The following is a 15,230-nucleotide window of genomic DNA, read 5'->3' as shown; positions in this document are numbered from 1 at the left end:
ATGTTAAGGGTCTTTTAAAGGACAGAGAAAATGTTCCTTCGAAGGCAGCCCTATCATTTGTTGGGTGCTACATTTCCACCTAAAAATATGTATTTTACATGTATATAGACTCTGGTGGGAGTGGGGTTACATTACTTATTTTTGCATATGACTCTGCAAACACTTTTCAGCCCCAAAATAGAATATTAAATGTGGTGTTTAAACCCCCAACTCCACCCATAAAGGAAATGTAGGAATAGAACATAATGACTATGTGTACACATTTTCAATCCAAATGTTAAAAAGCTATATGTAACACTTGTGCTTTAAAAATACTTTAAGAATTCAAAAAATACTCAATCCCCCAAAACTAAAAGGTAGGATTTTTACACTAATCATCACATCATAGTCGTGGAAAATAGCAGGGTGCTCCTAGTCCTTTCAATCTCAATTATCCAAGGCAAAAGATATTTAAAAGGTGTGTGTGTGTGTATATCCGTGTGTGTATACTTAAAGGGAACAAATTTATAAGAATCTAAAGAAAGATCTGAGCATTTTAGGAGTTAAATATAAATAATGTTAAATGTAAATCAAAGAGTATTCTTACCACCACATGCTTACTAAGTACAACTCAGAAGAATCTGGGTCATACAGACATTTAAATATGTTTATGCCAAGAAACACTGAAAGTAATTATGATCTTAAAGTAATTCTGTTAAGTTGCTCACCATTACGTTAATAGGGGTTTTTAAAAATAAAGCTGTCAAGTGAACAAGAAGCAACAAAGTATTTGGTTTAACTGCATTATGATGAAGGCAGATTCTTAAATAAAATGTGAGAAAAGAAAGAACTTTCATCTGAGGAATGTGAGTCTGTTTAAATTATTAGGCCTAGAGAGATATTAAAATGAGACAGCAATTACACTACATTTTATTTTTCCCTTGAGCTATGTATTTATCTTCTGAAACTGCTTACTATTGTCACAAGTAGCTATAAATTAACCTAAAAATACCGCAATGAACACTATTACCCACATGCTATAGCTTAACAATGTATAGCCAATCACTAATCAATGTTATTTCTGTAAACCAATGAAAATTCCTGACAAAAAACTTTGTATTAGCCCACTCCTTGTTCCCCTTTTTTGCCCTTAAAAATCCACTTGTACTGCTGCTAATCAGAGCGTATGTTCAGGGCAACCAAAATCTATGCTCCCAAGTTGTAATCAAGTTTGGCTCAAGTAAACTCTCTACTTGTATTAATTTTGCCTCAGCTTCTTCCTTTTAGGTTAACAGATAACATAACCATAAAAATAACTAATTCTAATAGGATTTTGAAAGGTTCTGCTTAACTAACATGAACTTTACCAGCTAACACAGAGTAATGAATCTAGCTGAAGAGATGTCAATCACACTGCTTGAAGATACATTATTAAATACAGTCTCATTTGTTGAAAGTCTAATTTTCACTCTGGAATTCCTGGGAAATATTTGATCATAACTATGATAAAAAAGAATTCCTGTCATTGATTAATTATACAATGGAATACCTACACAGAAATAAATAAATTAAATTAAGTAATGGATATTCTCGGGCCTCCATCATGTAAGCAGACAATACTACTGGTCATCTTGTCCACTACTGTGAAATACCAGCTATCATTACTCCTTTTTCTAAGAGAAAAAAAATCTCTAATCTCATGAAGTGACATGAAATACTTATGGACTGTCCTCTAAGAAATATCTTCTATTTTTTTACCCATAAAACTAGTTTTGGGTTCACCACAATGCCATCTCATTTCAGCAAAGGCAACTACATTACATTTCAATGAGTAACAAAATAAGATTTTAAAATCAACCACTGGAAAAAAATACTAACATCTCAAAGAGATGACTGAATTCATCTTTTAAATTGACTATGGAAGGAGATTTTCAAAGTAATACTAGGAAAGTTTCTTTCACATTTCTGCATTAAAAAATGTTTAAATGTAGGCTTTTTTACTAAAGGAATTTGAAAACCATATAAGTTCTAATTCAACTGATATTATGTTTTAAAACTATATTCTAAAACCTAAGTTAAATCCATTTTTCCCCCTTTGAAAACAGCTTTGTTTAATGTAGAAGCTGGTAAATGATTCCAGCTATAATTCAGAACTTCTGAATAAAGATTTGGCAACTCTAAAACCATATTCCTCATCAAAGAATAGAATTGGTCCTTACTGTCATTCAATACAGCGGCTGTATACTCACCTAAAGTCAAATTGTTTTCCCTCTATATATTATTTGAAAAAAAAAAAATCAAAACCAAAAATGCAACCCCTTCCTCCCAAAAAAAGCCCAGGTTCTCTTTAGATAACCGTTAAAACTATGTAAGTTGCTTTGCATATTTCTATTGCTTTACTTGGAATTTTAGCTTCTAGATATTAATGTTACAGAGTTTTATTTTATCATCAAAGCTCTAGAAAAAACAGATTAGGCTTAGTTCCCCACTGCTATACAACCTGAACTCTAGGGTTCACTACCTAAGAGTCTGGATATATCTCCCTCACCTGCCACCCACCCCCTGCCATGCCCCATGCCTCTGTGGCCAAGAGATGCTGTGGGCAATGAGAAGCACGTTTCGCCCACTGTTAACTTCTGCAGCTGCTCTGTGAAGCAGATAACATCCTTTCTCGTAATCATATTTACTATGCCCATCTCACAAGTGTCAGATATTTTCAGAGAGTAGTTGATTTTAAGTTAAAACTAAGTATGTTGAAGGTATATACAATAAAAGACCTTAAAGAAAGTAGGAAAAAAACCCTATATAAGTAAATTGTTTATTCATATCAAGTGAACACATTTTATCCAGATACTTGGTATGTAAAAGGAGCAATATATCAAATAGTGCCTAGTTTCTAAAAAAGAAAAAATATTAAGATTATAATTAATGAAAAGGTTTTCCCCCTTATCAAATTATTCTCACTGCAAAGATTTTAAATTGGAATATCAATTTTTCAATAAGGAAACCATAGATAATTTCAATTAATGAGTGTCATGAGCTAAATGGTTGCCCCAAAGATATGCCCAAGTCCTAGTCCCTAAAACCTGTAAACATTAATAATACCTAATAAGGCAAAAGTTGTGACTAAGTTAAGGACCTTGAGAGAAACTTATTCTGGATTATGTAGGTGGGTACTAAATCCAATCGTATGTATCCTTGTAAAGGGGACATAGAAGGAGTTTTGAGACAGACACACATGAAGGGGAAGATGGTATGAACATGGAACAGAGAGATGTAACCATAAGCCAAGGATTGCCAACAGCCACCAGAAGCTGACAGAAGCAAGGACAGTTTCTCCTCCTACAGCCTCTAGAGGAACATGGCCCTGCTTGCAACTTGATTTCAGGCATTTGGCCTCTAGAACTGACCTGAGAGAGAATAAATCTATGTTATTTTAAGCCACCAAAGTTATAATAATTTGTTATAGCAGCCACAGAAAACTAATACACTAATTAATATTATTAGTGTATAGTAATACACTATTAAAAGAGTAACCCTTAAAGCACACAAACTTTGAAATGAAAAAGTAGCCCTAAAATTATAAAAAAAAATATATCAAGACCCAAGATACAATAATACATACAGTAAGCCTTACAGTTGAAACTTTGAAACAAATTATAAGATTTTACACATGACACAGATTATCACTGTGTGAACACAACAGAGGACCTTAAAAACAGAAATTTTACCTAATCTCTATATATTCAGCCACAATAGTAAACTATAATAGGCAAGAGATAGAAAACATATTAAATTGAGCTTAATCTTCCAAATAATACTAAAAAGCCAAGTGACCGAATTAAAACAGCTGCAAAATACCCACAAGTAGATGTGGCTTCCAAAACTACACATCATTAAGCATAATGGAACCAACTATATAATCTGGTTGAGTGGGCAGAACCACCCAGAAACTGACAAAAAGAAGAGAATGACATGGGAATTATAAGTCATATAGGCCATAACACTCAGAAGAGGCCATGTGAAAAAAAGACAACAATATATCTTTATGATCTGCAATCACCTGGTCATTCTGAGAAAAGAAAAATAATCAAATACCGTAACCTCTCTAAGCCCCAGTATTCTCACCTTTAAAATTGGGATGCCAGTGCCTACCTCATAGTGCAATAGCGTCCCCCTCAGTAGTACTGTGAGGATAAAATGAGGTTACACACAATGCTGGCCCATGGTTTGGGTCATAGCCCCTCTCCATAACCTGGCTGACTGGGAACTAACTATACTTGCTTTCTAGATGAAAAAATTCAGGGAACAGTTACTGGATTAACCCCTACCAATCCCCCCACAAAGTAAAACATCTTAAAACAGAAAGCTTCCTCTCCATTCTGTTAATACCTGGGGGTCCCAGCACTTACCACATCACTAGCGCTGGAGAACTCATTATTAACCAGACTTTCAAGAGCCATCCACCGAACGGGCCTATTTTCATTATCCCCCAAACAGTGATAGTCCATGGGGAATAAGTCTCTGGATAGAGCATTATCTGTGATCTTAACTTGAAGTGTGTCATCAATGCTGAAAAGTAAAGACATGAACATCAAATGTAATCAGAGTATTAAAAAGTATAGATCACTATTAACCTTAAATACAACACAAGTCCCCCTATGACTCCTGGAGAGAACCCCAAGTCCAGGGAGCACTACACATCAAGTGACAGTAATGAGTTGATGGCACCTACACACAGTTCCTAGCAGCCAGGTCTTTGTGGATGACTTCCCTTCTGGCCAAGTAGCTCATTCCACAGGCAATCTGAATAGCCATGTGTACCAGGTCTTGCTGAGAAATTGCCTGTGGTAACAGAAAATGACATGGTTTGCAAATAGCACCAAAATTATGATGGTGGCTGCTTATTTTATTTCACAATCCTACTCCATCCAAAAATACTTCTTTACACCTACACACTGAGTTTTAAAAAGCTATTTCTTGACCAAGAATATGTTCCCATAGCTGCCTATACTTACACTATGATCCTTATTATTCTGTAACATAATTGAACATTTACTTGACTGTCTCTGCTTATCTTTAGATGTATCTACCTAACATCTAACACATCAATAAATACCTGTTTTATGAATGCTGAATTCTAAAGGCAGTATTTCCAATGCTTAATGTTCAATAACTTGTTCTTTTCTTTTAAAACAGTAGTTTTTGTTAGGAGATTATCTTTTGGGGATCATTTTCAAACTAATACCAGTCTACAGCTCTCTCTACTGATATGCTCCTCTAAATGTATGCCAACACTGTGAGCTGAGGAATAAAACTCTTCCCCAAGTGATGCAGATGGACCACACCGTCCAACCACTTGTTGGGAACCCCAGCTTTAATCCTGTCAATTTGCAAAGCATACTATATGTATTAAGCCAAATACTCAATGCAGCCTTTGAATCCATTTTCTTCTGGCAACTGTAACAAGTACATTATTAAAAATCCTAAAACCAACTTGATGGGGCTACAAGATACAACAAACAGTAAAATACCCACCAGGCTTTACTACAGGTTGGTGCAAAAGTAATTGTGGTTTCAGCATTGTTGAAATTTGCTGGTTTATATTGGAATACATTCTTAAATGAATGTGGTTATGTTATACATTATTTTAATGTTCATTTCTCACTTTATTTTTTTGCTAATGACTTATTATTTGCTGTTTATCTTATATTTATTTTAGACTATGGAAATGATGTTAGACAAAAAGCAAATTCGAGCATTTTTCTTATTCAAGTTCAAAATGGGTTGTAAAGCAGCGGAGACAACTCGCAACAGCAACAACATGTTTGGCCCAGGAACTGCTAACGAACGTGCAGTGCAGTGGTTCAAAAAGCTTTGCAAAGGAGACAAGAGCCTTGAAGATGAGGAACACAGTGGCCAGCCATTGCAAGTTGACAACCAATTGAGAGCAATATCGAAGCTGATCCTCTTACAACTTCACAAGAAATTGCCAAAGAACTCAATGTCAACCACTCTACAGCAGTTTGGCATTTGAAGCAAATTGGAAAGGTGAAAAAGCTCGATGAGTGGGTGCCTCCTGAGCTGACCGAAAATCAAAAAAATCGTCGTTTTGAAGTTCTCTTCTTGTATATAACAACAACAAACCATTTCTCCATCAGATTGTGATGTGTGACAAAAAGTGGATTTTATACAACAACCAGCCACGACCAGCTCAGTGGTTGGACCAAGAAGACACTCCAAAGCAAAACTTGCACCAAAAAAAGGTCGTGGTCACTGTTTGGTCACTGTTTGTCATTCTGATCCACTACAACTTTCTGAATCCTATCAAAACGACTACATCTGAGAAGTATGCTCAGGAAATTGATGGGGTGCACTGAAAACTGCAATGCCTTCAGCTATCGCTGGTCAACAGAAAGGGCCCAATTCTTCTCCACGACAATGCCTGACTGCATGTCACACAACCAACACTCTAAAAGTTGAACGAATTGAGCTATGAAGTTTTGCCTCATCCACCAGATTCACCTGACCTCTCAATAATTGACTACCACTTGTTTAAGTATCTCAAAAACTTTTTGCAGGGAAAACACTTCCACAACCAGCAGGATGCAGAACATGCTTTCCAAGAGTTCATTGAATCCGGAGGCATGAATTTTTACACTACAGGAATAAACAAACTTATTTCTTGTTGGCAAAAATGTGTTGATTATAATGGTTCCTATTTTGATTAATAAAGATGTGTTTGAGCCTAGTTATAATGATTTAAAATTCATGGTCCAAAACCACAATTACTTTTGCACCAACCTAAATACTACTACATATTTGGAGTCTGACCAAATGCTTCACAGTTATGGACATAATCAATTAAGAGAAAGAAACTCTTAGATGACTGACATCTTACAGTCAAGCATATTAACGATATATCCACATATCTCCCACAATCTAGACCTCCAGGCATCATCAGCTTTTTGTGTGATATGAACCAAATGGCTCTGTAAAGTCTGTTTCCATTCCTAGAAGGGAAATCTAGGACAAGTGCCTTCAGAGATTTATCAAGAAAATTACTGAGATAGTATTACAAAGGGTTTGAATTCATTATAAATAAACACACAATGAAAATACATATATAGAAAAACTTTAGCATCAGCAAAGTGTAAGTCTCAAGACAGGAATCACAAACATCTTCATTTCCTTTTAAATCAACAGGTTATAAATATCTTGTGGTTCATTCTGAGTTTCTTTTTTGCAGGCCTTTAAACAGTTTATATGTAAGAATGTTAATATCTACTTTCAAAGACATTACAGAAACTACTGGTAAATAATTGGTATTTGGGCAAATTTTTCTCACCTGTGGATTATTGGCCTCTACTAATTTGCACTGCCGTAAAAACAATTTAAGATTCCCCCAATTCATGTAAGGCAATATCACCATGGGCTTTTCTCCTTCTTCTATACACACATGAGTAATAGGAAGAAGATTTCTATAAAATAATAAGAAATTAGGAGAAAGACAAATGAAATCTAAAACCTCAGGGGCTTATTTTTAATAAAAAGTAATAAAGATAACTTAAAACAAAACAAAATCCCAAACATACTTAAAAACATGATTACCACTAAAAGTGTAAAATTATAAATGATCTAGATTTTAAACCAGACTTAAATGTTCTTCATATATGTACATTCTTGACAGAGAAAAATTATAAACTCGAAGTTGCTTCCTGTGGACTAGATTCTCTGAAGATACACTCTAGCCACACTAAATCTTTCTTCCAAAGAGTAATCAGAGACACCTAAAAAAATAACTTGACCGTAAGTATATTACGACAATATCCCACTTATTCCATCATCAAACGTACTTAAAAAACAAAGGCCAGATCCAGACTGTGGTCATGACTATGATAATAAAAAGGTCTCTAGAAGGCTGACGCTGCCACTAAAGCAATAAGTCTTTAGCTAGTCATATGGGATTTAGAATCAGATTTCTGAATCCTAGATTTACTTTTTACTACCTCTGTTATCTCTTTCTTGGCCTTACTTTCCATCCTTATAATGTGGGGACCCCACCAACGATAAAATGTTGCTTTGATGTGCAAAATAAAACCAAGCATGTAGTAGACAATCTTGCTCCTATTTTAATTTCCATGGCATATATATACATTTCATCCTATTCTCTAATTACACTGCTTCTGGCAGTAAATGCTAATTTTTCCCAACGTTATGTAACTTTTTGCATAATTATCTCATCTTCCCCACTAAGCTGAAAATTGCTAGAAGGCAAAAACTACCTTAGACTCCCCCTGCCCAGCCCACTGTAGACTCTTAATTTTTATACCCACCACTTTGTATTCTGTGACTTATAAAACAAACATTTAAACAACTTGTGATACAATATCCTTATGAACATCCCTACTCCTTAACTTAGCAAATTCTGCTTCTAAGGGTGTTTAATAAGAAAATGATATATTAAACATAAAAAGCTACATAAACAAGGATAATTAATATAATATTAATAGTAAAAAGTTGCAAGCAACTTGCATGTCCCAAAATAATAAAGAATAATAGGATAATATGTAACAATTAAATGGTCACAAAGATGTAATCAGAATATAAGAGCTTATCTTACAGGAAAGCAAGATATAAAATTCATGTTTGCAGCATAATCACAAATATGGAGAAAAAATAAAATTCTGCACAGAAATATAGAAAGAGTTAAGAATTGTCTTTGCGTTGTGAGAGTATGACAATTTCTACCTTGCTTTTCTGTATTTCCTAAAAATTGTCTCAATTGAACATGTAACACTTTTAACCACAGTTATAAAATTGTGTCATGACCACCACTGCACAGAGTGGCAAAGCCGTGGGCTCCCCCTCGTGTTTGCAGGAGTTACTAACAGGGAAAGCACTGACCCTGAGAAACTGGGAAAATGAGGACTCAGGGATCAGTAAACCTGTAAGAGCCAGCCTATCTGTGAGTGACAGTGATAATCAGTCCCATTTTACAGGCAAGGAAACTCATACCAGGGAAGAAAGATTAGGTAACCTGCCAAAGACAAAAAGCAAGTAAATGGAGAAAAAATTCAGATCTTCATCTGATTCCAAAATCCTTGTGTTTTCTCCTGGACTACTGGACAGGACATTCCTTCCCCAGGGAATGAGGCCAAGTACAGGGTAGACTATAGAGCACTCTTTCCACCAATTCCCATGAACACTAAAATGATTGCAGGTTTACAGTTAGGATTAACCTGGGCATACATGATTTTAGAGTGAATATCAAAAACTTCCCAATCTCTTTAACCCCCAAAAGATGATTTCTATGCTCTTTTCTTCAAGACTGAAATTCGTTTAGCAGAGTTAAAGGTATTTTATCCAGGAACAATAAGATTACCAGATGAGTCAAATCTTCTACTGTACCACCAGATGATTACTTACTAGTAAAGGTAACAAATTTCTTGAAAATGTTTCAAAGTATAAATGGCTACTTTTCATTCTGCTCATTTCATAAAGAAAAGGAGGATAAAGAAGAAGGTCTGGGATCTCTAAGAAGAGTAGATAAGAGCCAAAGTAGGTGCTGTAGAGGAAAAATGGCAGAGGAAGACTAGGTTCTAGAGGCTTGCCATGAGCACTGCCTCTCCTCCTCAGTCTTGCTGAGTACACTTGCAGGGGAAGAGCTGTGAGGCATTCAGCCTAATGAGGCCACCATCAGGCATCTGTGGGCCAAGGGAGGAGCCAAACTATAAGCTGAAATAGCTCAATGACTTTGATATGAAGCACTTCTGATGAAATTAAAATAGACTGATAGTTTATTTGTACAGCTATTTTAACTTATAATAAAAATTAACTATTCTCACAAATTCTAGTAGAAAAAGGAGTGAAATGAAAGGATTTTAAAATGTTTTAAAGTATTTCAATATCCTTATAATCTTTATTCATGGAATGTTGAAACATGAAGCAAACATGATGAACTGCATGTCACAACCAGTTAAAAAAGTAAAATCTGAAACTAGGTATCATATCTTGCTGAGTGTATTGTATTTGCTTGATAAATTCTATTATATGATCTCTGAAGATAATTTCATTTTTATTCTTTGTGTCTAACAGAGTTCCAAGTGTAAAACAGGCACTTAATAAATCAGAATGAAAGAATGAAGAAACAAGTACATACAGAAAGCCCACGAATAGACTATAGACAACAGAAGTCAAAAATAAATGTATGGTAGGCCCTGGTCCCCTTAAAAATGGGATGAATAATATACTTTCCACACACGGATGATGTGTTTTTGTTCATCATAACTAGGAATTCTGGTTATCACTTCTTAGCCAAGAAGAACAATTAACTGTGACAAGCTAACATCTAGCTTTGGTAAGACTTTCCTCAATCACTGAATGTCCAGTGTCCAATAAACCCCAATTCAGTATGTCATGTCATTCCATTCTGTAATGATATCCTGGGACTATCCTTACTGCTAATTCATCCTGGTATGACACTGGAAAGCCTTACAGCTTCATGCTGCATGAGAATGGTGCCAATGATTGTTCTGAATATTTTCAGCCAAGACATCTTTAGGACTACAGTGAATATAAAATTGCTTCTTGGGAAAATCCTGGCTTTGTCTACATTTATCCCTGCCACTCACTTCTGTGCTCAAGTGGTACAGAACTTCATCAGGGTAAGAATATTGGCTAGGTACTAAATACTAAGTTAATATTATACACTAGGATCAAACACTTTGGCTCTTTCTCCTAGGGCTAGCATAAATGAACATCAAATACTCCTGACACACTGCCAAAAAGGACATTTCCAATATTCCATCTTTGTTTCTTTCCCTTCTGCTGAGATTCATCAACTTTTAGTGTTTCTTTCACCCAGAAGCTAAGAGCTGTTTTATGTTCAATCACAGCAAAAATATTTCTCTCCTTACTGTTTGCTTATTTGTTTTCTTCTCTACCACCACAATGCCAAAAAACTCAGTTTCATTTTCATTAACATTTTATTGATCTTATTGTAGCTGCCTATTTTTAGGCCCTCAAATTCTTTTGAATATGAACCAAAATAATAAAAAAATTCAATACTAAAGCTCTATGTAGTCAACTTATTTTTTAGCAGAGCTCAAGGAATTACCTGAAGTACACAGAAATTAAAATATATTTTTTCGGAAGTCCATAAACATCTTCCAATAGGGATGGTTACCGTTTCATTTTTAAACATATGTGTTCAAACCAAGCTCAGCGGCTCATATTTATAATCTCAGGACTTTGGGAAGCTGAGGCATGAGGATCACTTGAGGCCAGAAGGTCAAGACCAGCCTAGGCAACATAGCAACCCCATATCTATAAAAAAACTTAAAAAAAAATTAGCCAGGCATAGCAGTGCATGCCCATAATCCCAGCTACCTGGGAGGATCTCCTGAGCCCAGGCATTTGAGGTTGCAGTGAGCAATGATCACGCCACTGTACTCCAGCCCGGGCAACAGAACACCACCCTATCTCAATTAAAAAAAATTTTTTTAATTAAAATTTTAAAAAGTTTAAAAATAAACATATGTTATCAAATTTTCAGTAGGCAGACAAATTATATTGAGTCTATGTAGTGCTTTAAAAAAAAAGCTTTGGCCCAATATTGATATTGCCATATATTATGTTATATTTAAGCCCCTTCTCAAAAAGTAGAATTTTTTGTTATAGCTCTGTGAATAAGATATAAAGCTTTAAAAAAAAATCTCTTCATATAGCACAAGTATTTTTTTAAATCATACTATGATTTACTGATCATGTACGAGGAATTGGTTAAATAAAATGTGGTACATCCTTTCAATGAAATACTGTGTAGCCCTTTTTTTGTTTTGTTTTTTTTGAGACACAGTCTTACTCTGTTGCCTGGACTAGAGTGCCATGGCATTAGCCTAGCTCACAGCAACCTCAAATTCCTTGGCATAAGCAATTCTTCTGCCTCAGCCTCCTAAGTAGCTGGGACTACAGGCATGCGCCACCATGCCCGGCTAATTTTTTCTATATATGTTTAGTTGGCCAATTAATTTCTTTCTATTTTTAGTAGAGATGGGGTCTTGCTCTTGCTCAGACTGGTTTCGAACTCCTGACCTTGAGCGATCCTCCCGCCTCACCTCGGCCTCCCAGAGTGCTAGGATTATAGGTGTAAACCACCGCACCCGGCCTGTGTAGCCTTTTAAAATGGTAATATGGATTTACTGACACAAAAAGTTGGACACGTCATTTTGTTAATTTGGAAGCATGTTAAGCTTGTCAAAGATAATGATGGTAGTGTGATAGGAAAATGTCTTCATTTAAAAAAAAAATACATACTGGACATGCACTAAAAGTGTTGAGATGTCTAGCTTACTGTAAATATTTCCACATACAAATATATGGATATATCTAAAGATAGAGATCTCTAGATACAGATGACAGATACACATATATACACACACAGACTGCAAACATGGCAAAATGTTAACTATCACTGCATTTAGAAGGTAGGCCTATTGGTGTTTGTTATTCTTGTCTTTAGTGTTCTGCATGTTCAAAAATTTCATAGCAAACACTTTCTAACATATGTATTTCATCATCCTATTTTTTAAGGGAAATATGCACATAAATATGTATAAACCATTTCTGGAAAGATTAGCTATGATTATCCAGATGTGGGCTTATACAGTGTTTTTTATACTTCATTGTGACTATAAATTTTGTGTAATGAGCATGTGTTTCACTTTTATATTCAGAAAAAAAGATTAAGCTATTCCATAAAGCTTTCAATTCAGAACACACTACAACGTTCTTTAAATAAAAATTCAGCATTAAGTGTCACATGCTTGACACTGAGATGCTGGAGGTTTCTCTTCTCACCTGTGATGAAGACCTCGCAGCTTACAACTTTCAGTGAGCATCATCGTCACCTGAATTTCAGAAGCTTGATCTATATAAAGAAAAGAAATTGTCTTGAATAATAATACCATATATATGACATGAACATTTTCTGCTATTAGTAAATAATTACCTTGGACTACATTTTTATCATAAGATACAGGAAAATCTAAATATATCTAGCCTAAAGTTCTACTGCAGTAAAAGTCTCATCAAATATGTTAACTTTCTGAGAAATTTTTACATAAAAATTAGAAATTCAGTAAAGTTCTGTAAACAAAGTAGAAAAAGCAATAACAGACTGGAAAAATATCTGCAACAAGGAACACTCCTACACTGCTGGTGGGACTGCAAACTAGTTCAACCTCTGTGGAAAGCAATATGGAGATACCTTAAAGCCATATAAGTGAATCTACCATTTGATCCAGCAATCCCATTGCTGGGCATCTACCCAAAAGATCCAATGACACTCTACAAAAAAGACACCTGCACTCGAATGTTCATAGCAGCTCAATTCATAATTGCAAGGCTGTGGAAACAGCCCAAGTGCCCATCAATCCAATAATGGATTCATAAAATGTGGTATATGTATACCATGGAGTACTATTCAGCTCTAAGAAACAATGGTGATATAGCACATCTTATATTTTCCTGGTTAGAGCTGGAACCCATACTACTAAGTGAAGTATCCCAAGAATGGAAAAACAAGCACCAGATATATTCACCAGCAAACTGGTATTAACTGAGTAGCACCTAAGTGGACACATAGGTACTACAGTAATAGGGTATTGGGCAGGGGGGAGGGGGGAGGACGGTGGGCATATATATACATAATGAGTGAGATGTGCACCATCTGGGTCATGGTCATGCTGGAAACTCAGACTTGTGGGGGGACGGGGGAAAGGGCATTTATTGAAACCTTAAAATCCGTACCCCCATAATATGCCGGAAAAAAAAAAAAGTTCAGAATAGAAAAAAAAAAAATATCTGCAACAAGTCAATAAGGAAAAAATGAGGCAGATGATACATATATATTGTTTACTGAGAAAAGTCAAAACAAATGACCAACAAAAATCACAAAATGATTCTTAGCCTCACTCCTAAGTAAAGAAATTCAGGCCAGGTGGGGTGCCTCATGCCTATAATCCTAGCACTCTGGGGTGCCAAGGCAGGAGAACTGCTTGAGGCCAAGAGTTGGAGACCACCCTGAGCAAGAGCAAGGCCCTGTCTCTACAAAAATAAATAGAAAAATTATCCTGGTATAGTGGCATGCAGCACAAGAGAAGTGCATGAGCCCAGGAGTTTGATGCTGTAGTGACACTGCACTCTAGCCCAGGTGACAGAGTGAGACTGTCTCAAAAAACAAAAAGAAAGAAAGGGCAGGGGAAAGGGAAAGGGAAGAAAAGAAAAGGCAAATTAAACTAGGAGATACCATCTCCCCACTCCCTCTAAGCCATCCTACCGGCTGTCAGCTTGAGAGACAAAAAAATGCAGGCTCCTCAGTTACCACTATGGATAGGTGGGGGAAGCAACATGCAACAAAATTTTAAAATGCAGATACACTCTGCATCATCAGTCTACTGCTAAGAGTCTATGCTACAGATATATTTACAAAAGCTCATCTATATATAATGTAACAAGAACACTGTTCAACTGTAACAGCAAAAAACTCAGAACCAAAAGTATTAGTCAACAGAGGACTAATTAAATTGGCACACTGGAATACCATGTGGCTGCTTTTAAAAGATGAGATTGGTCTACATGTACTGACAGAGGAAGATCTCTAAGATATAGTAAATTTTAAAAACAAAGTATAACCTGTTTATACAATCAGTTATATTTTAAAAACAAAATTATTTAAAAAATTAGATATATTTGGGAGCATTTTTTTTCTTACTCTTAGACAGCATCATAATAAATTGTTTACATATGGCAGTTACTTTTAGAGATAGGTGAATTTACATTTTGTATTTTCTGTTCTATTTACACTTCCTAACCATACATACATACAACTATTAAAAAATAACTACAAAAGTTCTGATTGGAGATTACAGCCCGTTTTATTGCTTTCTTCTTTTTACCTCTTTGTGGTTAAAAACAAAAAAAAAGAACTAATATTAAATTAGCGGAAAATTACGTTAACTTTCATGGACAGCCCAAATTAGAATATTATTATTCCATTTTATTTTTAGCTTCTGAACACCTGGGTTTTGGTCCAAAGTAGCAAAACTAAGGTGGACTTTAAGGTCAATGTTTTTGAAACAAAACATGATAATGCAATTTATCTTTACTCTGTACCTCTAAAATAATTTTTAAGCCATCAAATATTTGCACAGATCCACAGGATTCCTCATCTTATAGAGACCTCTATC

The 15,230-nt window shown here is 35.4% G+C and overlaps 1 protein-coding gene across 2 annotated transcripts in view; it reads right to left on the bottom strand.

Moving 5' to 3' along the window:
- RYK (receptor like tyrosine kinase) overlaps nucleotides 1-15,230 on the bottom strand; it is an 89,658-nt gene that overhangs the window by 10,347 nt on the left and 64,081 nt on the right. For both annotated transcript variants that reach the window (XM_076005350.1, XM_020288009.2), the window contains exons 10-13: nucleotides 12,841-12,910; nucleotides 7,328-7,460; nucleotides 4,715-4,824; nucleotides 4,392-4,551 (exon numbers count right to left, since the gene is read on the bottom strand). In XM_076005350.1, the coding sequence (XP_075861465.1) occupies nucleotides 4,392-4,551; nucleotides 4,715-4,824; nucleotides 7,328-7,460; nucleotides 12,841-12,910 (473 nt within the window). The remainder of the gene's footprint in view (nucleotides 1-4,391; nucleotides 4,552-4,714; nucleotides 4,825-7,327; nucleotides 7,461-12,840; nucleotides 12,911-15,230) is intronic.

The sequence above is a fragment of the Microcebus murinus genome, chromosome 1, assembly GCF_040939455.1.
Source record: "Microcebus murinus isolate Inina chromosome 1, M.murinus_Inina_mat1.0, whole genome shotgun sequence".
NCBI classification, from domain to species: Eukaryota; Metazoa; Chordata; class Mammalia; order Primates; family Cheirogaleidae; genus Microcebus; species Microcebus murinus.
This window is presented reverse-complemented; position numbering and strand designations above follow the sequence as displayed.